Source organism: Neoarius graeffei, chromosome 9, assembly GCF_027579695.1.
Source record: "Neoarius graeffei isolate fNeoGra1 chromosome 9, fNeoGra1.pri, whole genome shotgun sequence".
NCBI lineage: Eukaryota > Metazoa > Chordata > Actinopteri > Siluriformes > Ariidae > Neoarius > Neoarius graeffei.
In genome coordinates this window covers 54,286,720-54,313,562 of record NC_083577.1, presented here as the reverse complement: position 1 = coordinate 54,313,562, position 26,843 = coordinate 54,286,720, and the positions used below count along the sequence as shown (strand labels likewise).

General features: G+C 39.6%; 1 protein-coding gene across 4 annotated transcripts in view; it reads right to left on the bottom strand.

The window, feature by feature from the left end:
• ppp2r3b (protein phosphatase 2, regulatory subunit B'', beta) overlaps window positions 1-25,700 on the bottom strand; it is a 45,883-nt gene extending 20,183 nt beyond the window's left edge. For 3 of the 4 annotated variants that reach the window (XM_060929794.1, XM_060929798.1, XM_060929797.1), the window contains exons 1-2: window positions 25,625-25,700; window positions 10,712-11,085 (exon numbers count right to left, since the gene is read on the bottom strand). In XM_060929794.1, coding sequence (XP_060785777.1) covers window positions 10,712-11,041 — 330 coding nt within the window. In that variant the 5' untranslated portion in view covers window positions 11,042-11,085; window positions 25,625-25,700. Of the gene's footprint in view, window positions 1-10,711; window positions 11,086-11,940; window positions 12,139-25,624 lie in introns of all 4 variants that reach the window. The other variant, XM_060929795.1, reaches the window with a different exon arrangement.
• Between the last annotated feature and the right edge of the window lie 1,143 nt (window positions 25,701-26,843).

Here is a 26,843-nt window from a genome sequence, read left to right as displayed (position 1 = left end):
GCACAAAACTGATTCCATACAAGAACACTAAATTAAACACCTCACTCAAGGACAACAGGCGAGGGAAGAACTCGAGAAATTTTGGCTCCATATCATTTATGGATCTGACACTATTTGTGTAGCTGCATGTTGGGCTTCTTTTCTCACGGACAAATTCTAAATCTTTTAGTTATCACTTGGCATTCAGAGCGCAGAGCGAGACACACATGGGAAAAGTTTACTGTACCATAGGTACAGCCTGATGATGAGGAGAAAAACAAAAAACAACCCAAAACACTTCGACAAAATGGTTGCCAAATTATGTCTTAAATAACGAGTAGTCACATTTCAGATGAGGGATATGCATCCATTCTTTATTCCAAATTGGAGAAAAAAAAAAAAACACGGATCTAAAAGTACAATAAACCAACTGTCCGATGTCAATTCTGAGACTTTTGTTTACTGCACAAATCATGACCCTATGCTAAATTTTTCAAGTGCTAGGCTGAATATGATAAATACAACAACTGGTGATCTTAGGCTTAAAAGTTCAGGAGTTCACAGTAATCTCTACATATAGCAGCAGCAGATGCAAAACATTTTGGGTGTGTGAAAACTAAATATAACTCAATATAGTTTAAGATGAATACTGGAGTGCAAGACGACAGAATACATCTTCATACATGATCAACTATCCAGTGCATAAAAGATTCATTCACAGCAGTGAAAAATTTTAAACCATTTCACCAGAGATGAGATTCAGTGCAGTATACAGTATAATGACTATGATTCAGTGTTGCACAAACAGTTTTATTTTAATTGGAATAAGAGGTGTGTCGAGAGAGGAACGCTGATGATCTGACGAGTGGGAGGACATGCCTCTGCCACTTGAACGGACAAACAGAAAATCATGTAATTGTTTTGTAATAACAGTGTAATATGATAATTAAAAAAAAAAGTGAGATGTATGGCATTGGATTTTACGAAACAGATACCTGTAATGATCCAGTTGTGTGTCTTCCAGTTTTTGCCCAATGCATGCCGCTTTAAATCTATAAACACTGACACCACTATAACTGTTTCAATTTATGAATACTTGCTTACGGATTGAACAAAGCTTTAAAGAAAACCTCTATTATCACACAGTTTACACATCAACTCCAGTCTCAGAGAGTCTCAAGCCTGCAGCTCAGCACTGTTTTAATGCACCTTATTCCATTACTGAAGCTAATGAGTTGAACCAATGTTGAGAAAAAAAAAAAAAGAAAAGAAAAAACACGAGCTGCTTTGTGCTGTGGCCCTCCAGGACTTGAAGTGTAGAGTCGTGGCCTGATAACAATGCAATTTTACTTTATTTAACAGTGGCTTAATGACTAACAGGCTAAAGGCATTCAGCAGTTGGCTCACATGTTTAATTGGAGCTTTAATTAAACTGTCTGCCTACTTGATAACTAGGAACTATTTGCACATTTGTTACCGACTGCATGGGAAAAAGCTTAAGCACCATTTGGTAAAACATTAAATCCAATGTTCTATAGCACACGCACCCAAGGGCTGTACTCCTACTTTATGGAGTTTTAGTAGCCAGTGATATATCTACATTTACTTACTTAAATACAGGACCAGTTACAGGTTTGGACACGCCTTCTAATTCAATGGGTTTTCATTATTTTTATTAATTAAAAGACACTTCATGTCTTAAAGTAACGATGGATGTCGTTTCTCTTTACTTAGTTGAGCGGTTACTACAAAAGTAATCTACCTTGCATAGATGCCCAGTATGGCTAATTTTGCATGATAGATTGTTTATACAGGGGGCTGCAAAAGTAGGTATAAAGTAATGAAAAGCAAAACGTTCGCACAAACCGTTATTTTATTGATTATACAAACATATCAATAATAACGGGCGACACGGTGGCGTAGTGGTTAGCGCTGTCGCTTCACAGCAAGAAGGTCCCGGATTCGAGCCCCGGGGCCGGCGAGGGCCTTTCTGTGTGGAGTTTGCATGTTCTCCCCGTGTCCGCGTGGGTTTCCTCCGGGTGCTCCGGTTTCCCCCACAGTCCAAAGACATGCAGGTTAGGTTAACTGGTGACTCTAAATTGACCGTAGGTGTGAATGTGAGTGTGAATGGTTGTCTGTGTCTATGTGTCAGCCCTGTGATGACCTGGCGACTTGTCCAGGGTGTACCCCGCCTTTCGCCCGTAGTCAGCTGGGATAGGCTCCAGCTTGCCTGCGACCCTGTAGAACAGGATAAAGTGGCTACAGATAATGAGATGAGATCAATAATAACATCACACTAATAAATATATCAATCCCTCAAATGTTCAAACTGTCTGCCCCCAGCATTCTCACACTCCACTACTCAAGTGTGGACACCCATGCACACTCTGGCACAAAGGTCTTTATCAGCATCAATTTCCCGGCAAGCTTCCAGTATGAACTGAAATCATGGCATCAACAGAACGTGGCTTGCGTGCGAAAACCCTCTCTTTTACACATCCCCAGAAAAAGAAGTCCATGGGGTGAGATCCGGCAAACGTGGTGGCCAGTCAACGGCTCCCCAACATCCAATCCACCTGTCGGGAAATTCGTCATCAAGTAGTGCACGCACATTGAGTGTGAAGTGCGGTGGCGCCCCGTCCTGCTGAAAGTAGAAGTCGTCCTGCTGCTGTTGTTCGCGTGTAATCCTTACTGTATATAGTGATGTGTGAAAAATCGCCCGCAATAAATCATTGGCACCCTGCCCTCTTGGAAAACTAGCTGGAACACTTCCATTCTTCCATGCAAATTCAGTTTCTAGTGACACATTTCTGCCCATAGCTGAATGGCAAGGCTTACCTGGAAGGACTTTGATTGTAGGCACAACAACTGAGGCTGCAGGTAATTGCGAGTGTGATATTGCTTTTATACAACAGTTCTATAAACAAAAAATATTAAAAACAATATTGAGGGACTGACTTTTCAGACCCAAGATGCTTACGTTTTCTTTTGTGGACAGTCGTTTCTCCTTACTTAGTTGAGTGATTCTTGACATCATATGGATTACTACAGTTGTTAAAATACTGCGTTTTTAATTTACTGTTTGATCCCAATGCATTAATGTGGGAAGAAATTCCACGAATTAACTTTTGACAGGGCACACTTATAGTATTTTCTTTATTCTAACTATTTTCTACATTGTAGAACAATACTGAAGATGTCAAAACTATGAAATAACATAAGGAACATATGTGGTAAACAAGGAAGTGTTTAAAATATGAAACTTAAAAAAAAAAAAAAAAAAATTCTTGAAAGTAGCCACTGTTTACCTTGATGACGGTTTACACACTATTGGCATTATCTTAACCAGCTTCATGAGGTAGTCATCTGGAATGCTTTTCAATTAACAGGTATGCCTCGTCAAAAGTTTATTAGTGCAATTTCTTGCCTTCTTTAAAGCATCCAAGATCAAACAGTAAATAATACACACAGTAAATTGTTAATAATAATAATAATAATAATAATAATACATAAAAAATAGAAAACCTTTATTTCAAAAAACCATAAAAAAAACTATACAAAATAAAAATTCTAAATTCAAGATTTAAACAAAACTATACACATTTAAAAAAAAAGAAAAAAAAAGAATAAAAAAAAATCTGAACTACCAAGGACATGGGTTTACCATATACACTATAAAAGACAATTAACTAGCCATTTCTCCAATCGCATTTACTATAATAATAATAATAATAATAATAATAATAATAATAATAAAGCAAACAGCCCTGTTCCACAACTGTAGTAATCCATATTATGTCAAGAATGGCTAAACTAAGTAAAGAGAAATGACATCCATCATTACTGTAAGACATGAAGTGTCTTAATTAATAAATAAAAGAAAAACTATTGAATTAGAAGGTGTGCCTAAACTTTTGACTGGTACTGTACAGTGGTGCTTGAAAGTTTGTGAACCCTTTAGAATTTTCTATATTTCTGCATAAATATGACCTAAAACATCATCAGATTTTCACACAAGTCCTAAAAGTAGATAAAGAGAACTCAGTTAAACAAATGAGCCAAAAATATTATACTTGGTCATTTATTTATTGAGGAAAATGATCCAATATTACATATCTGTGAGTGGTAAAAGTATGTGAACCTCTAGGATTAGCAGTTAATTTGAAGGTGAAATTAGAGTCAGGTGTTCTCAATCAATGGGATGACAATCAGGTGTGAGTGGGCACCCTGTTTTATTTAAAGAACAGGGATCTATCAAAGTCTGATCTTCACAACACATGTCTGTGGAAAAGTATCATGGCACGAACAAAGGAGATTTCTGAGGACCTCAGAAAAAGCGTTGTTGATGCTCATCAGGCTGGAAAAGGTTACAAAACCATCTCTAAAGAGTTTGGACTCCACCAATCCACAGTCAGACAGATTGTGTACAAATGGAGGAAATTCAAGACCATTGTTACCCTCCCCAGGAGTGGTCAACCAACAAAGATCACTCCAAGAGCAAGGCTTGTAATAGTCGGCAAGGTCACAAAGGACCCCAGGGTAACTTCTAAGCAGCTGAAGGCCTCTCTCACATTGGCTAATGTTAAATGTTCATGAGTCCACCATCAGGAGAACACTGAACAACAACAGTGTGGATGGCAGGGTTGTAAGGAGAAAGCCACTGCTCTCCAAAAAGAACATTGCTGCTCATCTGCAGTTTGCTAAAGATCATGTGGACAAGCCAGAAGGCTACTGGAAAAATGTTTTGTGGATGGATGAGACCAAACATTTGAACCAAAAAGTTCTATTTATGTTTGGAGAAAGGAAAACACTGCATTCCAACATAAGAACCTTATCCCATCTGTGAAACATGGTGGTGGTAGCATCACGGTTTGGGCCTGTTTTGCTGCATCTGGGCCAGGACGGCTTGCCATCATTGATGGAACAATGAATCCTGAATTATACCAGCGAATTCTAAAGGAAAATGTCAGGACATCTGTCCATGAACTGAATCTCAAGAGAAGGTGGGTCATGCAGCAAGACAAGGACCCTAAACACCCAAGTCGTTCTACCAAAGAATGGTTAAAGAAGAATAAAGTTAATGTTTTGGAATGGCCAAGTCAAAGTCCTGACCTTAATCCAATCAAAATAATGCAGAAGAACCTGAAGCCAGTGGTTCATGTGAGGAAACCCACCAACATCCCAGAGTTGAAGCTGTTCTGTACGGAGGAATGGGCTAAAATTCCTCCAAGCCGGTGTGCAGGACTGATCAACAGTTACTGGAAACGTTTAGTTGCAGTTATTGCTGCACAAGGGGGTCACACCAGATACTGAAAGCTAAGGTTCACATACTTTTGCCACTCACAGATATGTAATATTGGATCATTTTCCTCAATAAATAAATGACCAAGTATAATATTTTTGTCTTATTTGTTTAACTGGGTTCTCTTTATCTACTTTTAGGACTTGTGTGAAAATCTGATGATGTTTAGGTCATTTATGCAGAAATATAGAAAATTCTAAAGGGTTCACAAACTTTCAAGCACCACTGTATGTTATTTGCTCATGTGATGAGGCTTAATTGAGAAAAATGTAATTACTTCCCTTTGAATTGCAGACAAATAACTAAAGGACCTGAAAGAAAAGGCTTTGAGGTCACCAACTTCATTTCTGATTTTGCATAGACTGTATAGGTTTAATATAGAGCATAGAATAAACAATAACTCCATGTCTTATTAAAAGGGTACTGCGCTAACCTGGGCAGCAGTTTTGACTCAAAAAAATAACCCATGTGTCTACACAGTCTACAGACTGATGCTTTGGAATTGGATCGAATCAACAGGATGACTGACTGCTTTGGTGTGTTAATGGCCTTAGGCTTCGTGGTGGGCTCTATCACACCACCCTGTCATTGATTTTTTTTTTCCCTATAACATCATACCCTGCGGTGTTTTAGTCCTTACATAAAAATGTGTTTAGACAGTGTTGAGTTGAGAACAAATGTGCAAACTCTACACTAAACAGTCACTCGTGGAATAATTCCTTCTTGCACAAGGGAGACGAGTCTATCTTTGTCGGAACCTTGTGTCAAGTTGGACCAGCTGTCCCAAGCAGCCTCACCATGACGTTAACTGAATTTCCAACTAATCCTTTGAAGAATGCATTTGTATTCTGGAATTCCTTTGTCCCCTCCTGAAATAGAGCATTACTCGATGTGGGATCAGACTAACTTTAATACAACGTGACAAGTTTTGAGCACATGTTGCCTATGTCACAGCAGAAAATGGGGAATGCGCAACAGTTGTTGCATAGTTAGAAAAGCACCTGGGATCACTAAAGTAGCAGAGAATAACTGGTCATGGACATCAAAGCTGTCAAAATCTGTATTGCCTACCAAACGAAGTAGGGCACTAAGAACTGGACAGAAAACAGCACTGACACAAGTCTTATTGCAAGCAGATGCCGTCTTTTTAAGTCCATTTTCTGAAACCTTCATAGGCAATGACAAAAGCTGTTACACCACATTCCCTTTCATTTTCATGATTCTGTTCCTTCAATTTTTTCTTATTGCACTGGAGGGGCATAAAAATACTAGATTGTCTGGAAGAAAAGTACAGAGCTCTGATGTTGGGAATGATGCAAGAGGTTGGAGATTTCCTCCATCTGTCCCTGCCCAATTGTAATATGCCCAAACCTTTGTTCTCAGGTGTCTGCATAGCAAGTGACACAGGCCCGACCTGCCACTGCCTAAAATTACTCTGCATATTATTGAGAGTGGCAAGGCTGTGGTGTTCCTGTCATATCAGGAGTCTGCCATTCAGGGGAGCAGATCTTGACTGACCATGACCAACCACTAAAAGAGCCTCGACTTAAAGGGGAACAGAGAGCAATATATAGAGTAAATATAACAATAAAACACACATTAACGAACCTTATTCAAGACTTACAAAAGTTTTTTGTTCTAAGGTTGGAAAGTTATAGTGTTTTGAAAGTAGCTCGAGCAAACTATTTCCGCAGTTTGAAAAACCCGCCATGATATTAATTTTATCCAATCAGAATGCACGTTCATTTTCTCTGCGTAACACTCATGACGTATGTATGTGCCCAGTTGTGTTGGCTCATTGAGGTTGGGAATAGCACGTGTGAAATACCTGTTTCTGCCTCTTGCGATGATTTCGCAAGTCCACGGGTGGCGCCTATCTCATTGCAGCAAATAAATTCTGCTGGACTCGTGAGCAACTCCACGTTACATTTTCCGCACGAGCACCACGCCGTGTCACCTGCACACAGACGCTCTGCCCCACGCTCGCCATGCCCAGCATCAGTCTCATCCTCGCTGTCATCCGAGCTTTCTTCTCTTATTTCATCACTGGAGTCGAGAGTACCTCTCCTAGGTTCAAACTGGTACCCTTCTAAGCCATAGCCTGCTTGCAGCGTGTCTTGCGGGATCTCTTCGTATGATTCGACAGAGCTGTCGCTTTCACTTGATGCGCCCGACGCCATGATTACACGCTTATCTCCTACATTTCGGAGAGTTCCACTAGTGCAGTGGGTAGCGCTGACGTCACGGTCTTTTAAAAATGGCGACTCTTGTGCGGTTTAGCGTATAAAGTATTATATTTACAATTACCAAGATATTTTGTTGTTTTCCAGTATATAAATTTGATAGAATACTTAAGAATAAGTTACTTTGTCACATCAGCAACTGTATATATTATATTTGGTACCCCTTTAAGAGCTGCTAATCTCTTGTGTGTGAAAGGAATCTACACTTCTGTCACACCCCTAACACAGATTTATAGACTTAAACCTAATATACGTGTCTTCACAATTAGAAATCATGCATTATTTTAAAAACAAAACGAAAATCACAATTATTCAAATGAATGATTTTTGCTCAAAACCCACCAACATAGCAGTGTGTAATGAGCACATAGGCTCGCTACATGACCTCTAACACGTAAGCATGCTACAGCGCTACTCATAGCTGCAGCTGTCTGTTGGACTCACTGACCCCACATTGCAGGCATTTCACGTTCAGGAATGTCTCTCTTTTCCTGCTAGGGTTATCAGTACAAATAAGGAAGTAGACTTTTTTCCAAATATACAACCATACCTACAGGCTAATGTACGACTTTGCAATTACATCAATTCTGCACACCAATCTAATTCTGCCAACTATCATCACACATTAAGAGAGCCATCAATCTAGTAGTCTGTGGATTGACAATATTTTTACAACTCATTCCATGGGCTAGACTTAGTCCAAGGTAACACACGGAAAGTATTTCTTTCACAATGCAAAAGATTCCCGTCCTACCACGCACCCTAAAAACAGAAGTCAGAGGCAGCCGGTTCTTCAGCAGCCTCTTGTGGCAAAACAGAGGAACACAAAGTTCACCGTCAAGTAAAAGAAATAGGTACCCTATGGGTACATGTGGCTACTGCTTATAAATAAAATTGTTTTCTGATACCACGTCCATACAGTAAATATAGCATATACACATGTTCTCAATTACACTCGCCTCATCTCTTGCAAGCATCACCAAGCTGTGAGCAGCATCAGGGCTTGGAGTATTTTGGTCACCAATTTTGTTTACTCTCTTTTGCTCAAAATACAGTGCTGTGAACTATATCCGTCTTCAAAATAGTAAGAAAGCACTTGCTCATGAATTGCCTTAGAAGCGTTATTTAGTACTAATGAGCACATTTTGTTTCACAAGTGTAGTGTAAAGACTCTCAAATAAAAAAAATTTAAAAATTAACGCGAATAGCAGAAGTTTGATATCGGCTTCTCAATATATCTGTCAAAAAGATATTTAAAAAAAACCCAAAACACCCAACTTACAAAACCTTTCATTTGACCTTTCAGAAGGACCAAACAAAAGCTGTGATATCTCATCTCATTATCTGTAGCCGCTTTATCCTTCTACAGGGTCGCAGGCAAGCTGGAGCCTATCCCAGCTGACTACGGGCGAAAGGCGGGGTACACCCTGGACAAGTCGCCAGGTCATCACAGGGCTGACACATAGACGCAGACAACCATTCACACTCACATTCACACCTACGGTCAATTTAGAGTCACCAGTTAACCTAACCTGCATGTCTTTGGACTGTGGGGGAAACCGGAGCACCCGGAGGAAACCCACGCGGACACGGGGAGAACATGCAAACTCCACACAGAAAGGCCCTCGCCGGCCCCGGGGCTCGAACCCAGGACCTTCTTGCTGTGAGGCGACAGCGCTAACCACTACACCACCGTGCCGCCCCAGCTGTGATATCCAAAAGGTAAATTTTCTTAAAATAACCACCACTTACTTGATATCGAATCAGTAGCCTTCGCAAACCACGAGGTGAATTTCGTTTATCTTTTTATCTGTCGATCATCTTCGATACTACGAAGTTATAACGAGGTTTCTCTTATTTTGTTTCAGGTTCTGACCGGTTCCGAAGTTTATCAAGAAGTAGAACGGGTAATCAAACTTGATCAGGATAAGTGCTGATTGGTTACGAAGTTTCGCTATTGTTACACTCATTCTTACAACATGATGACAGTGGTTTCGCTACTTGTTCTTGTGCACCTTTGATAACACGAGATAAACTGTTGGTATAGCAAGATCATGATTCGCCGTTCTGGTGATTCTAATGCTTATGCGCCATTGTTACACTCATTCTTACAACACAAAGACATAGTGGCTACTGCCTGGTTTCGTCTCTATGAGGCAGTAGCCACAAAAACTGACTACTATGTGCTAGCACTCAAATTACATTCTTAGTGTTTATAGAGATCTTGCACGTGACGTCATATCCGCTCCAGATTGTAAGCAGTCGCCATTTTGTCGGTCAAACGCCATATTTCCGCCGTCTTTCCAGCACTGACTTTTTTTTTTTTTTTTTTTTCGCCCAAATCTTCAAATATTACCGTGCCACAATGCAGGAGAGTTGTATGGCATATAAATGCCACAACAAGAGAGGTCAGAAATCGGGAAGAAAGTTTCATAGGCTGCCACGGGACCCTGACAGGCGTGCAAAGTGGATTGCTGCTATCGGCCGGGCCGATGCAAACAACAAGAACAAGGCATGGGAACCGACTGGAAAGAATGATCACTGGCGCCTGTGCAGTGACCATTTCATCTCAGGTTCGCCATGTATTTATTTCAGTATATCCATGTGATTATTCGCAACATAAGTTTATGACTTGCTCTAATAAAAAATTCCGGGAAGTGGGAACCTGAGAAAAGGCTTGGGGCGGGGGGGTGGATTGGGTCTTTAGTGGTGTGACAATGTAGTCTCTAGATATAAAATTATTTTACACTTTTAGGGGTCACATGAATTTCTGTAAAGATAACTGTCCAGAGATTTATAAGCACGCAGTGCTTCACCACTGAACAGCGAGGGAAAGTTAATGAGGTAATTATACACGTCTGGGTATTCCACCTCTGGCAGTTCCATATCCAATGACACGGTAGTGAAAACTACGTCCGGTAAGCCACAAGGGTCACTAATCCGTAGGTCGTTTATTTTAGACATATATCTATCTGTTCATTAGAAAAATGAGCCGTGTAGTCCGTCGGTTGAAATTGATCCATTTTGTACACGAGTGCAGCAGTATTCAGCAGTGTTTTTTACCGACAAAATGGCGGCTGTGTACTTTCCGGTCATGTGACTGCAAGATCTCTATTGGTGAACAAAAACTCTGTACATTTATTTCCCCAATAATTATACAAGTCAGGGAGAAGCACATGGGTTTTACCTTTTTAATGCTGACGGAGCGTCTCAGCGCCCTGCTGTTTGGTCCTGCTCGGTTATTGCTGCCACTTCTGGATGGCAGTGTAGCAGAGGGGGGGCTACAGGAAGTGCTGAGAGATGCAGAATTCCTCTCAGTCACATTACAGTTTGAGGTAATGTTGTTGTTTTCAGTACAATTACCGCTGCCCTTTCCAAACTCAAGCGCATCTCCATTCTTGATCTTCCTGAGGTAGTCTTTTAGCATCACCTGGATGTTTGGTTCACTCAACCAATTCAGGAAGAGCTCGTCCACCTTCATCTTCAGGACCGGCTGTAATCCTTGAGGTGATGGCATTTTTTCATTGATTTTTTTCTCTCTTTACAAGTCACCTAAAATATCTAGAAACAGAAAGGGAAATTTCACTAGTACTTCACATCAGTCTAGTTTACATACCTGTATGATTGTTCTGCCAAAGTCACATTCATGCATGCATAGATATTTTTAAATGTATTTATGAAATACTATTTTTAGTCATAATTAAAAGCAATAAACCTATAACAAGTGTTGCCAGGCAAAACAAACCTCAACCGGTGGCACTTATGATGAATATGAAGGAAGATATCGCGAAAAAACGATTTTGATCTTTTTAGTAACCTTAACCTTGATTTTGACCTTGTGTGAACATACTTGGCCAATAAACATGGTTCTGATTCTGATTCTCTCAGCCAATCAGAACACACCGTACTGCGATTGTTACTCTCTTACAGCACAATGACATAGTGGCTACCGTCTCTATAGAGGGCTGCCACGTGACGTCACCGTGCCGCGTGATGTTGTTAGGGCGCCATATTGGAAGACCAAGTACATACATACATACATAACAAAAACTACGAGAGAGAGTGAAGTGATATTACAGCTGTTGTGAAGCAACACGATGGCTGATAATTCTGGTTATGTGAGTACTGTACATTACCAGCTGCAGAAAGGGCACGGTATGTGGAGAAACTGGCTGTGATAGATGGGTTTGACCCATATGATAAGACTCGGGGCAAGAGAGAATGGAAACATAAGGATCTTTGAATTATTTGGACATGGGGAAAAACTATATTTAAAATCCAAAGAGGGATGGAGGGAGGAAAATTAAAACAAAAGAAAGAAATGAAATATATAAAAAATGTGATAAAATTAAGGATGTTTTTATTCAGTAAACATTTTTAAAAAATGTTCTACAACACTCTAGCCTAGTGACTTACCAGTAACAAAATGGTCTGAACATATTCTGTACTGCTGTAGACTTGAAGTATTCAGATCCGCTCTGCATAAAGCAGCTAGATACTCTCTCTGTCTCCTGGCAGAAAGCTCCTTGGTTTGCTCCCCTTGTGTCTCAATCACAGCTGGTATTCTGAAGAAAGACTTCTTTTCACCTTTCCCATCAGCTTTGTTAGAACACCCTAACACAGCACAAAAGTTTACCATTGTAGGTTTTTGATGAATCAAGTGCCTCGTGGGTTCACATACTGCGCGCTGCCGTTATTTCCCTCTAATCACGAGTTTGTTGGTCTTCCAATATGGCGCAGGGTTTGTTTACTTCCGGTTTCGGGTGACGTCAGTGCAAGGGGTCTATATGAAGCAGTCGCTACAAAAACCTTGAACTTGACCGGATGACCCCAAAACGTTGGAGGTTCTATTTGAGACCAGTGCCCATCTATCCCGAAAGTTTCATGAAGATTGGTCCAATCATTTTCCTGCAAGATCATTTAAAACACCCCTCCACCAAAAACAATACCTCGCCCCGCTTACTCCGTAGCGGGCGAGGTAACAATATTAAAGTCCCCATGAAATGGTGCGAGAGCCATCATTAGACCCTGTATGCTGACGTGCTTCCTTTTGAAACAGGAAGTTAGCGTTATGGCGTGTTGCAAAGCTTGCCTGACTTGCACAACACCCGAGAGCTTTGGAGATACGCTGCCCCCATGTCCTAGCTGAATCTAAACAAATCTGATGATAGCTTAGTGTGCGCTCACAATACTGGACACCAACACTGTTGCAAAATAAAATGTTCCATATTAATATGAAATGATGCATTCTTTGAAAGTATACGCCTAAAGGAAATGAAAAATAAAAGATGCAGTATATATCAGTAGCCTTTGAGTAAAATGGCTTCAAAATCTAAAAATATATGCCAGAATAATGATCTGTGCAACTGGAAACATTTACATTGGACTTGAGCACATAATTTAGCTTCTTTAGGATCCAGGAAAATCATTTGGTCAGTGTTTAGTTGACAGCTTGTTTAAAGCTAGATGGCCTTTTGATTTCATAAAAAAATAATAATAATAATAATAATCGGTGAAATTTAGTTCCCTCTGAAATTTGGTAACTGTGATATATGTTTATTTCTATAATAACTCACAAAATATTAGGCCATTCTGTGGCTGGAAAGTTATTTAATTTGAGGGGATTCCTGAGCAAATAATGTGCATGAAATCGCTCGCTTCACGCAGTCAAGCAGACAGAGGAAGTCCGTGTGCACAGGCTTCTTCTTTCGGGTTTTATGGTGGCTCGTATCCATGGTGTTGTATTACTGCTGTCTATGGGTTTACTTTGACTGTGCACGGACAGCTACATCATTCTGTTGCTAAACGAACAGCTGATCACACCGCGGTGCTCGCTGACCGCCAATATTTATTAGTTTGGTCCTGCGTTTCCTTTCCTTTGCAACAATGTCTCACTTTCCGTTACTGTAGTCGGTATTTCACGTTTCATTTGCACACTCACGTCCTCCATTTTTCTCTCCTGTTTCAAATTTGTATCCCACAATGCCTTTGCACAAACGGTAAAAGCCCACCATGTAGCTTGGTCATGGTAAAGCAAGAAAAAAAAAAATAGCGGAAAATAGAAACACCCCATTAATTGTTCTATTAAAAAACCTAATAAAATTGGAAGTCTGTTATTCAAATTCAGTAGCTTCCAATCCACAAAACAAAAACAACTGGGTGCCGGGGAAAATTCTTTTTATGACTTACACTTGAAAAATCTGAGAGGCGGTCGAGCTTTAACACTATGACACATTGTGTTGAACATACAAAACTCCTTTTTTAGAAGCAGGTTTATAAGTACACCAAGTATAGAATTTACCCACCTAAAAAGGATTGAATGCTTGTGACGGACAGATATTTTGTGGCGGAAACAGTAAACGCTTTGCGACAACCATATCAATCAGATTTTGCTAATGATACTGCTTATACAAGTCGATTCTCATTAGCTCTTTCTCCCATCAAGTCCACGTTACATCTGCATACGCTAGCAGGGTCCCCATTAGCGCTCGTCACACTTGTTGACAAACGTAATCCATCAGTGACGAAGAGAAAATTACTAGCAGTTGTCACAGTGACGAATGTATTTGTCATCTTTATTACCATAAGTCATCTTTTCTAGAAATCCCTCCACAAATCCCTGCGTTTGCTTAAATCCAACCCCGGGGGAAGAGACAACGAGAAGCTGGAGTGTAAATAATGAGTATGTGCTTATGACCAAATGAGTACCGAGCTTTTAACCAATTGCAGTGCATCTTAGGCTACATCCACACGACAACGGCAACGAGATTTATAAAAAAAAAAAAAAATAAAAATAAAAATAAAAAAAAAAAATCGCGTCCACATGGGCAATGGATCAGTAAAATATCAGGTACATATGGCAACGCAACGCTTGCTGAAAACGATGCAATACACATGCCACACCTCTAGGTGCGCTGTAAGACGGTCCCATCGGAGACACCACAACAATAGAAGTAGTAAGGACGCATGCGCATAAACTATTATTATGCGCGAGACTTCATATTAGCCACAAAGTCAGAAAAATCTGTTCGTAAAATTACGTTATAATGACCAAATACAATGAAAAGTATTTTTCCAGTCTCACCTGTGAAAGGTAATCCCATGTGATCTCGTTTGGACGGCAAACCTGTTGGTACAGTTAAACGCAGCACATGAATGAGGCATCTTTATTCTCCGCTTTGCCCCATCCAATATGGCGGCGAGGATGACGTATGATCCTACGCGGAAGGCGGCGTCTTTAATGGTCTGGAATAAATTGAATGCTACACGTTGATGGATTAATTTGTTCTTCGACGCCCTTTTTGAGGAATGTATTGTAGGACTTAAACCAACATCTGAAGAGGTGAGATCGCTCCTTTTTTTTCCCCCCCATTTTTGCTGGCGGGATTGACTCTGCCCTAAGGGCTATTCTCTCTCTCTCTCTCTCTCTCTCTCACTTTGCACCATTACACAATAAATATCACATCACATCACACATCACATTATCTCTAGCCGCTTTATCCTTCTACAGGGTCGCAGGCAAGCTGGAGCCTATCCCAGCTGACTACGGGCGAAAGGCGGGGTACACCCTGGACAAGTCGCCAGGTCATCACAGGGCTGACACATAGACACAGACAACCATTCACACTCACATCTACGGTCAATTTAGAGTCACCAGTTAACCTAACCTGCATGTCTTTGGACTGTGGGGGAAACCGGAGCACCCGGAGGAAACCCACGCGGACACGGGGAGAACATGCAAACTCCGCACAGAAAGGCCCTCGCCGGCCCCGGGGCTCGAACCCAGGACCTTCTTGCTGTGAGGCGACAGTGCTAACCACTACACCACCGTGCCGCCCCACAATAAATATTCACAGTGAAAATATTTTGTAAGCGCGTTTCATGAACCAAGTTATAGGATTTGTTGACAACTCGCATCGAGTTCGTTACACTTCTACCCGGCGTGAAGCACATGTGGTTGTGACGTCATCGTAAACAAATCCGTTCTACTCATCCAGACGACTTCGCAACGGCGCCGTTGCCAGATCTTTCCATTCTGGAACCCGTTCTCAAAAGATTTCATTTTGGGGCACCCAAAACGCCGGTGCCGTGTGGACGCCAGGCCGAAACGATAAACAATTTTATCAGATTCACCTGAATCCGTTGCCGTGTGGACAGGGCCTTAATTGGCCTGGTGCGGCGACGTAATTATCTCTGCATGAACCAAACAATGGTGCAGTCTAAGCTGATGAAGTTTTTTGGATGGGCTTCTTCAAGCACTGAAGATGATTTAAGGGGTGAAACGGCCACGGGGGAGGCACAGTCAGAACTACTGCCCCATCGGACAATGTCAGTAATACGGGGGTTGGTCAAACAAACAAACAAACAAACAAACAAACAAACAAACAAACAAACAAAAACACCAAAGTGTGGGCAGCCAGTAAGCGACTGAAGTGCTCCACGTTTGGGGCGGTGTGGTGTGTCGAGTTCCCGTGGCTAACGCTTCGTTAGGCCTCATCACTCGGGCTACTGAGGTTTTTCACCCACGTGACCAAGTCATGTGAGGCTGCCATTTTGGACGTCACGGCTCAAATCAGTTTGAATGCGAGGAAGGCGACAAACGAAAAACATAAAAAGAAAGAGGAGCGAGATGCAGAAAACACCTTCACTATCCAGCGACGTAGGGCATTTACAGGGCGAGCAGAGGGAGAGGTATTTGCAAAAATTGAGGTTAGCAGACTTAGAGAACGACGTTTACCTGCTTCCACCAGGATTGTTCACTGATGTACGGAAGTACACGAAGCCCTCGTCTTTACCTGACTTCGGCCCACATGATCTGTGTACCTATGTCATTAAAAACCCATCGCCATACACAGGTATTGATCTGAAAGCGTATAAGAGTTTGGATGCCTACAAATATTTTGTGTCAGGCTGGGTAACATGCCTACATCAGCGGGTCGTCCCTGGAGCCGGTGGTCGCCATCTTATTACAGCTAAGGTTTGTTCACATTTTCATTTACTTTCGGTCCTCAGGATAAACGAAATGTTATTAAATGTCATTGAAATAACTTCTTAGTCTGTTGAGACATGGCCCGTTATAAATTTGCTGTTACCAGGCAATGACCAAGAACTGTATTATTAGGGTTGGTGTCTGTGTTGTAGCAGTGTACTAGCAGCTAGCTGTTAGCACTAGCTAATGTCAACAACATCATAGCTGGTATGTTACTGTAGCAATGTTTACGTTCAGTCATTTGGATGACTGTTAAAACCTTTCAGTCTCAAGTTTTTCCTTTACTGTATTTACTAGTTTACTGTAATTATGATCCGGCAGCTATTTACACCGGATCCAGTGTAAATAGCTGGCGGAGCGCGCTCCGGCTTGCTCCCCCTCAAATTAAGCAGTTGACATTAGCTAGCTTGACCTTCAAAATAGCGGACACCGGGGCGTCACGTGACCCTGTGACATCAGGTGAAATACCTCAGTAGCCCCCAGGTATTTTCACCCTCAAAAACACATGCGATTAATAGAAAACAACTGACTTGGAGGTCATCTGGGATTTTCAGTGCTGTAATATAATAACGTAGCTTAGAATGTGTGTCTTTGTGGTCCGAAAGAAGAGAGATGCGAGTGAGAAATGATATTTTTATTAAACCGATGATTAATTTTATCAGTGATATTTAAGTCAATTGACACATGCCTCAGTTTCCTGAGACTTTATGGGTGTTGTTGATAATAATAATGAGACAGAAACTGAAGTACATACATTTAAAAAGAGCAGTGCAAAAATCACTAATAAAGAATGGGTGATGATATCTTGTGAAGTGAGATATAACCTCCCGAACCTATTGATGCTAATCTCCCTTCAAGCCCCAGGAACACATGACTTACCCCGGTCTTCTCGATCGCTAGAACAGAAACACCCCGGTCTTTTCGCTGCTAACTAATGGTATGACGAAAAACGTAGTGTCATTCTGCATTCAGTTCATAAATCGACAGGAAAATTGGTTTCCTTCACTGCTGGGTGGTCCGAGATTCTTCTTGACTCTGTTCAATTGTAAATCAAGTTTTGTGTTGAAGTAAAGGGAATCCTAATACCTCTTTTGAATCATTCCATGCTAAAATAACCTTAAGCTCAAACTAAAAAAAAAAAAGTTTATTTTCGCTTGATGGTGCACAGGGCGACCAAAATCAAGTCTCTCTTATTAGAGGCTGGAGTGGAGCCCAAATTTTATATGTAGTGGAGAGGCCTAGCTATATCTCTACAAATATTTGAATTGTGCCAGTTTGGTTGGTATAAACCTGTATTAAGTCCACTTTGATAAGTCGGTAACTAAGAACAAAACAATAGACTAAGAAAAAGTGAAGAATATTTATTTGATTATTTTTCAAGGGAAAAAGTGGAGAATATTTTTCAGAACCCAGAGGAGAACCCTGCGCTAGTGAGGAGCTGTGCGTCATGTTACAAACACACACTGTGGGACAGAAAAAAACATAACCTATATTGAAATGTTTGTTAAGAAGAAATCTCGTTAATATGAGCTACTATCACTATCAGGATTACCCAATTCATTTTATTTATTTCAATGTTAGAATATATAATTTTTTGACGGCACCCCTAACGAAGCCAGATGGGACCCTGGTTGAGAAAGGCTGGTATAGTCCATAGCTTATATACACATTTGTCGTGTCGATGTACCTGTTGGTCAAACTACTTCTAGTTCTTAAATTTTACACAATTATGTAACACAAGTATGAACTATCAGACATCATTACAACATCGAGGTATTTCTGAATCACCCAGGACATGAAAGCCTGATTTTTTTTTTTTGGGGGGGGGGGAGTTTTCCAAAAATTGGTACATGTTCGTTAAAACAAAAGCAATTTTAATGACAAAAAAATTTACAACTGGTAGCTCCAACATACCCTAGTGCTGATTTGTTTTCTCAGACTGCTGGTGTCATACGTCAATAAATTAGATGCATACCTAATTAAATATATATTTTTTATTATTATTTGAAGCTTAAAACAGGGTAATTAGGTTTTGATGCCCAGCATTGTGAACACGCCCCTTAGCGATCTAGCTAAATATGAAAGACAGCAAAGAGTTCACCAAGAGCCTTCATCAAAACTTCCTCTGTGGAGGATGTCACTGCCACCTTCACCCATGTCTGTCAACATTAATGAGGATGAAATCCTAAACAATAAGATGTCATGAGTTTGTAAAGTCATGTCATAGCCTACAGGTTTGAGAAAAAAGCCACCAGAAGCAGCGCTGATGGTGACACAGAACCACAGGGTCTTCACCAGGAAGCATCCGACGTTTCTGAACTGTAGATAAAATATCGTTGCTTACTCTTACTGATAGCAAAGCCCCAACGTTGCATAAAGATGGAACTGCATCTTTGATCAGTATGAGGTATCAAGACACTGAGCAGCCCCAAGTTGGTAAAAACACTCCTGTGAAAGGTGGCTGTCACATAACTGCCACTTCTCACAAATTCCATTCTCTTCACAATGAACTAAGGGCACTCAGTACAGTGCATACCTCTGACAGATAATCAACATCAAAATCACTTGAACCTAGAGTGGCTGCTACAATTATCGACACCTTAACGATCTGTTGGCCATTGCAAAAGTAGAAAAGACTTTCAATACGTAAATTGTGCATGAATAATTACTGAAACTTCCACTGGGAACAAAATTATTTGATTCCCGATTACTTAGCGTATCAGATCACGTGACATCAGTCCACAATTATTGACACCTTTGTCCACAGTTATCGACACCATTCCACAATTATCAACATCCAGATGATCGATTTTTTTTTTTTTTAAATAAATAACCGGTATGTGGTATTAAGTTAACAAAACAGTTTTTTATTTAAAATTTGTTTTACATAGACTTATATTTAGTACGAAATATCTTTTTATAAATATATTGATGTCGGTGCTTACGTAAATGAGGAAGTAATTTTAATGTTTGTAAACAAATGAACTGATAATATTTAACCTGTGTCAGAAAATCTTTTTGTTCCACTTTCTAATGACTTTTGTAGATCACATTTTGTTAATCAATCATTGTTGTTTGCATTAATTTCTAGTTTCGTCGTTTACCCATAAACGTCAACAAGCAATCGACATTGTAACTACATGAAAATCCAGGTCAAAGGTCGCATGTCATTCTTCGAACCAAAACTTTATATTTTTACATCTAAAAATATAAAACGTCTACCGATATTGGAATAAGTGGTAGAGATTTACAACAAACTACAAAAAAAAAACTGAATGGAGTAGAAAAATCTGAATATTTCAAGCATGTAATTTTTTTTTTTTAATATGCGAGGAATTTAATTCTGGTCTAATTCTATTTACTGCAATTGGATTCCAAATACTCTATAAACATTCCATTCTGTTATGAATCAGAAAAAATATTATGATAAATCACAGCACTTATTTTTTTTTTTTAAAAGTACATCATCTACTTCAACAATGTTACACAAAGATTGATACATAACACTTGTAAATGCCACTTAATTCCACAGGGTGTCGATAATGGTGGACATTGGTGAAAGTGATCACTATTATCGACACCTCACGTGACTTCTCAAACGCACATTTAGATACAAAACGGCAACTGTCAAATGAAAGAGTAAGAAACAAAAGTAGGTTTCAACAAGGAGATCATGAAATACAAGTGAATTTGACGAGTATAAACATGTCCATGATCTTTCCACCATGCTTACCTGCGATGATAACATCCAGGTTTTTCTCAAATTGCTGATAGTGCTTTAAAGAAAAAAAATCCATCTCAGGTAACGAGCTGTGTCATCAGACGACAAGATCAAAGGGTGAGGAGGGTCTTCCGGTTGATTAATCAATCAATAATAACTGCTGTAACTGAAACTAACCTTTTAAAAATTTTTTATTGATGAATCTGAAAAGGTGTCGATAATTATGGACTGTCGATAATTGTAGCCACCGCTCTAGTACAATACTAAAGCGGCCATCAAAACCTGTTCACTACTTTGAGTTACATTGGGAACAAACAAACAAAAAAACAAAAAATCCTGGATCCACATACATATCTGGATTTGCATCAAAACCTAGTCAATTGTTCCTTGGCTCATGGCCGACCTTTCATCAAAATCCGTTTACTACTTTTTGAATTACGTTGGAAATGACAAACAAACAGAGGCAAAAACAACATCCTCCAACAAAGTTAGTGGGGGTAATAAACAGCGACTATTTTTTAATCAATGGATAGTTGGGAAAGGGAATAACATGCAAGAAGACGCACAGCCAAACACGAATTAATAATGCTAACAAGCTACTACTGTAGAGTAATATTAGTTATGCTACAATGACCTGCATAGCGCTTGCATTGTTTCTGCCTCCCGCTAGCGGCCTGCAGTGGCTACTCATGCGTCGTGTTTTGGTCTTTGCTTTCTACGTTATTGATTCCCATGCGGATTTTCCCAGTACACAAATACTGATGACGTAGGATAGTCAGTATTCTCAGTAACCTCATGGTTGTTGAATTTTTGCGATGTGACAACGGGAAGTGGAAAAAAATTGTTTATGAGGTAGACCCTCATCTTCCGACTTCTGCTACCATCAATGGTGAGTAGGTTGTATTTTCTAAACATATAGAAGTGATAGCTTAAGTATTTTTCTTGATTACTGCCAAGTTTCATCGTAATCAAAAGACTAGCACGTTGGTTTTGCTAACGTTAGAAAACTGCCTCCGAGTGCTGCCGGCAGACGGACAAAAAGTAGGACAAAAATTAAGCAAGTTATGGTCATTTACAGGTGGAAGTTGTTGATATCGGTCACAGTTCTATTGTTTTAGTGTGTAATTAAGGGCTAAAAATCAAAATTAAAAAATTAATACCTTTCTTAATATTTGTCATAGATAGTTGTTTCATGCATCATTTTAAAGGTCTTTTCTAGTGCTTTCTAGTGTAGTAGAAATATTCTTACTCTATTGTCACATGCCTAGTAATATCCAGTCCTGGGGCAGGACATATACATTCTAGAGGGCATGCAATTGGATGAACTCAAGACTAGTACAGGAGGAGTCATCAAAAGAGTAATAATTCTCCTCGAAGCGATAGAATTAAAACAGGAATATCTCAAACATTTTTTGGATATGGGTCCATCTCAGAAACTGGTCTTTCATTTGGGACATTATGGTCAAAAAATAAATTTTCTAATTTTACTTTTTTTTTTTTTGCATTTACCCACTCAATGTCTCTTTTGTCATGTTTAATAAGAATAAAGATAGTATCTTGCTTTATCTGGCCTCCACTGTGGAACATTTTTTTTGATTACAATTCAAATGATTTTGTAAAATTGATTTACATATAAAATAACTACATCATGAAGAATTAAAGCCCCTCCTTCACAGATGAGTGAAAAAATTGAATAAATTTCCTCTTTTTGATTGCTTGGGTTAAAAATGCCAAGTTATGATGACTGAATTGATTATTCACTTAAATATGAATGATATGATACATTTTGGGTATTTGATATGGCGAAATAGGACACAGTGGAAAAATCAAGAACACACCGGAAAGATGAGAATAATGGCGGTGGTAAAAGAACGACTGTACTGGCTGAAGGTCGCGCGGGTCTCTGCTGCGGCGCGCGAGCAACGGGACATCACTACCGCACCGGACGGAGCGCGAGGCGGGGGCGGGGCAAAATGACTGGCCGTAGATTCTATCAAAAGTTCGCTCTAAATCGACCATGGTTGCAAAATATTGGCCAAAAATACGCAAAATACTACGAAATATTAAAGTAAGATGAAAAAGAAATAAACATTCTATTGCCTTATACTGCAAGACAAACAAAACTGTCAAAACTCACCTTTTCAGTGATAACATCCGAACAGATCACTCGCGTAACAGAAAGACCACAAATGGAAGCACGATCAACTTCTAACTGTTGCAGTGGAAAATTCCATTCTACACATGCAAATTGTTAATGTGTGTCCTTCCCCGCACACAAATAACACGCTATGGTAAAAAAAAAAAAAATAGACCACAACTCATTTTATAGCTCAGAAATTCATACAGGACCAGCTACCAGTGTAACATATTCTGTAAGAAGCATATTCTAGACCTAACTTTCAGCGTTCGTTTTAAAAAACAAAATCGCAGATTTATAACTAAATGTTTATATGGCGTAGTGATTTGAAGTTACTACTTTTGGTGAGGTAGTGACCTTGACCCTGAGGCTTTCCATTTAGATCAAAACACACTATCGTATTGGTTTTGCAGAAAATGGAGTTACGACGGTGATCAAATATTTTGCATGATGTTTTATTACGGTTATGATTATTCTGTGAGCGCACCAATCCATAGGTGTATAAAGGTACAACTTAAAGGGATAATTCGGGATTTTTGACATGAATCTGTATGGCATCCCCATCAATAGTGTCGTGCAAACACACTGACTTACCCCTGACAGCATCCTGTGAGTCCAGTTCTTGTCCAGTTTTGGTCCAGACGAAAGTAGTCCGGCAAGTTTGTTGGGGTCACGAAAGTAAAACGTTTTTCGTCTCAAAACAGTATGTGTTCAAAAGAGTGATATATTTGCATCACAAAACCGTTGCCAAATAAAAAGTCAGACCTCGAAATCGCTTGGCACTATTTTCTCTCCCTTCTTATCACTGCGCGCTGCCGCCAGGTGACAGCGAAACGCAGACCCACTAAGCTGGTGGGAGACCAAGGCTGCACTCTATCCACGGCTTACACACGTGATGGCACGGAGGATGTGTATAGTGGCAGCATCTGTCCCCCCAGAGAGGATCTTTTCAAAAGCAGGACAGATTATAACTGAGAGGAGAAATAGAATCAGAATTAACTAGTTAATTGCAGCAATTAAAGGAATAGGTAGGAAAAGGAAGGCGCAAAGACACCGCGCAGCGCCTGAAAACGGGTTTTCAGGCGCTGCGCACCCGTTTTCAGGCGCTGCGCGGTGTCTTTGCGCCTGCAGCGGTGCTTTGCCTGTGCTGTGGCTGAAAATAGTTCCAGATATAAATTGGTCTAGTAAATCCCTTCGTGTTAATTTGCATTGATGTGTACTCGATGTGAATGTACAAGTCATGAGAAATAATTATAAAAAATCTTCCGAAAGAGCCGGCTCCTTATAGTAAGAAGAGCCAAAAGAGCCGAAATTCCCATCACTAGTAAACAATGAATGAAACAGCCGTGGCTGTCACCTGGCGGCAGCGCGCAGTGATAAGAAGGGAGAGAAAATAGTGCCAAGCGATTTCGAGGTCTGACTTTTTATTTGACAACGGTTTTGTGATGCAAATATATCACTCTTTTGAACACATACTGTTTTGAGACGAAAAACGTTTTACTTTCGTGACCCCAACAAACTTGCCGGACTACTTTCGTCTGGACCAAAACTGGACAAGAACTGGACTCACAGGATGCTGTCAGGGGTAAGTCAGTGTGTTTGCACGACACTATTGATGGGGATGCCATACAGATTCATGTCAAAAATCCCGAACTATCCCTTTAAAATACAATTAGTGATAACTGTAGACTTTTCAGTGGACTACAACCTTTTTAAGGGAATGCGATGTAGTCAACCGTTTATCATGTCCCAGATCAAGCTGCCATTTTTCCACAAATTTGCAGAATTTTTGCCAAATTCTGAATAGAGTATTCACATCAACGATTTTGTTTTATCTGTATTATTTCTTTCATCATTTTATTTCAAATTAAAACCATCACCATTCAAAACCGTATAGGGGTTGTTTTACAATCAGGGTACAAAGTTTGTGTCACAGGGGTCCAAAATTCAAATTGATTCAAACTGGTTCTTGTACCAGTTTTTAAGTGAAGGACAAGTTAAAGAACAGATAGGCATGTGTAATAGTTTGTATTATAACAAGATTAAGTGTAGCTTTAAGCAGGGCTGGGAGAAACAAATGAAGTGATTCTCGGAGAGGACTTTTTTTTTTTGACAATTCAGAATCCACTACTTCCACAGTGCTTTTAAATATAAGGCTGTAAGCTTTGTGTTAGTTGTCTCTAATATTTATGTCCCAATATCTTGAGCACATTTTAGGATGAAAATAATCATTTTAGATATGTTATTTTATATTGAAAAATTAGCTGTTTCGGAGAGGACATTTTTTTTGACACAATTACTAATTTGATCAAAATAGTCTGAAAACTTACTGGCATTCAACATTAAAACTTAACTATGTTTCCAATGATATGGAACCAAATATGTGTTTTATGGTATAAAGAATGATTTAAGTGCATCCCTTTTGGAGCTACCTGTGGTCAAAAAAAGCACTTTTTCTAAATGACACGAGTAAGACACATATTGCCATACATTCACCAAAAATAACGTTATCACCAAATTTTTTTTTGCATGGTAAATAGAGCGATCACAGGGCTACAATAAACAACCAAGTTTATTTAGTCAAGCCTTTTGATATTGAAGATAATAAGTGTTAAATGTGATTTTTAGCTTGCGTACCCTGATTGTAAAACAACCCATAGTTTATTGACTGAGCATGTTTAGTGGGGTTCCCCCACAGTACCCAGTTTCTGAGACAGACCCATATTCTACGGTGCATGATGTCCATAACACCAACGGAAATATACAAGACACTCCGAAAGACCTGTTTTGATTCCAGAGACATTTTAATGCTTCATTCCACGTGTAATCATTGCACTGAAAATGCTTGTGCGTGACCCGCTGATACCCCACTACAGATTTAAAAACACACGGGTTTGAGTCGTCAGTGCAAACCACAAACTAGCTACAGATAACACTAGCATAAATACAATGCTGCCCCAGAGTACCATCTACTTTAGCTTCTTGATGCACAAACGGAGCATTAATAAAAGCTAACTCATAAACCCAGCTGTAGTGAGGCACTAACACAGTTAACTAGCGCTGGTTTAACGGTACTGCAGACAGCTAATTAGCTAGCTAGCTAGCTCGGGCCTTGCCTTGTGACAAAGTTTAACATCTCCCACCAAGCTTATCTGCTAAACCAAACAACGATTCCGAGTTATACTTCACATAAGCTTTGGTAAAGTCGTCCACTCGTGTAAACACATACAGAAGAATGTTTACGTGAACTCACCGCATTGGAAATCCTTACAGAAGACGCCCTGCTCACTTCACCGGGGCTTACTTTGAATCAAACTCTCGTTTCCCAGGGTAACCGGGAAAACCTTTTCTCGCGAGAATTTTCGTGAACGGATGGCAAAGAGGAAGCAGTACATGAAAATTAATCAACTGCGTGTTTGGTGTGCTGCATCACACGAGAACACTGAAGTAATTCCTCCTCCACGATTTCTGAATTGTCTGGAATGTATATTAAAATTATTCCATCAATAGAAGAAAAATAAGCAATTCAGTAGCCTTAAGTAATAATACTTATAATAATAATAATAATAATAATAATGTGCCATAATCACAATCCCTGCCATGGATTATGCAGTCCATAAAGATTGTCCTGGCATGTAAAAACTCTAAGCAGTTTTTAGTCCTATAATTTAAGGCAAAATACATCTTGATTAAATGTAGTGTGTCCAGATGAACACGTTCTAAACCCAGGTTAAACCAGTCTAAGATTTTTAATCCTTGTATATTGTCCTTCCTGTGAAAAAAAAATAGCAGTAGAGACCGAAGAGAACTGTGTTTACTCCTTTATTTCTCCACAAAGTCACCAGCAAGGCCCAAAACTTGCTGACAGTTTGCTTGTATTGTTAAACTTGTATTGTTAATGCTGATAACTTTATTAATTTGTACACAGCATCAGTTAAAAATACTCCAATGCAATTAAAATGAAGGTATTTGAGGACACACATTATTTAAAATGTGATGTAGCCTAAAATACAAATGCAGAAAACGTAGCCCAACTGAGCCTACTACTACCATCATCATCATCAACAACAACAATGTGCATTTTACAGAGCATTTCAAATAAATTACAATATGATATTTGGCATCACATTGTAGGCCTAGTATAAATGTAAAAAGTGCAATGATGGACTGAAAGGAAAAAATGTAAAAGTGAAATATATAACTTGGTCTGAATAGCCATTCATTTGTACACAGGGTCATTAAATGTCAGGATTTAGTTACAGCCTGTCTACTTCAAATATAGTTCCGTTTTCCTTTCAGAAATATAAAATCATCCTAATCATCATCATCATCATCATAATATACTGTATATATTGTATGTCTGTCATGATTTACATTCCTGAATTCCAGACATACCTGGCTATTCATGTGTTGATCTTTATCATAGTAGTGATTTGAAATGTTCCCACTGATGGCATGTTTGCTAAAACACT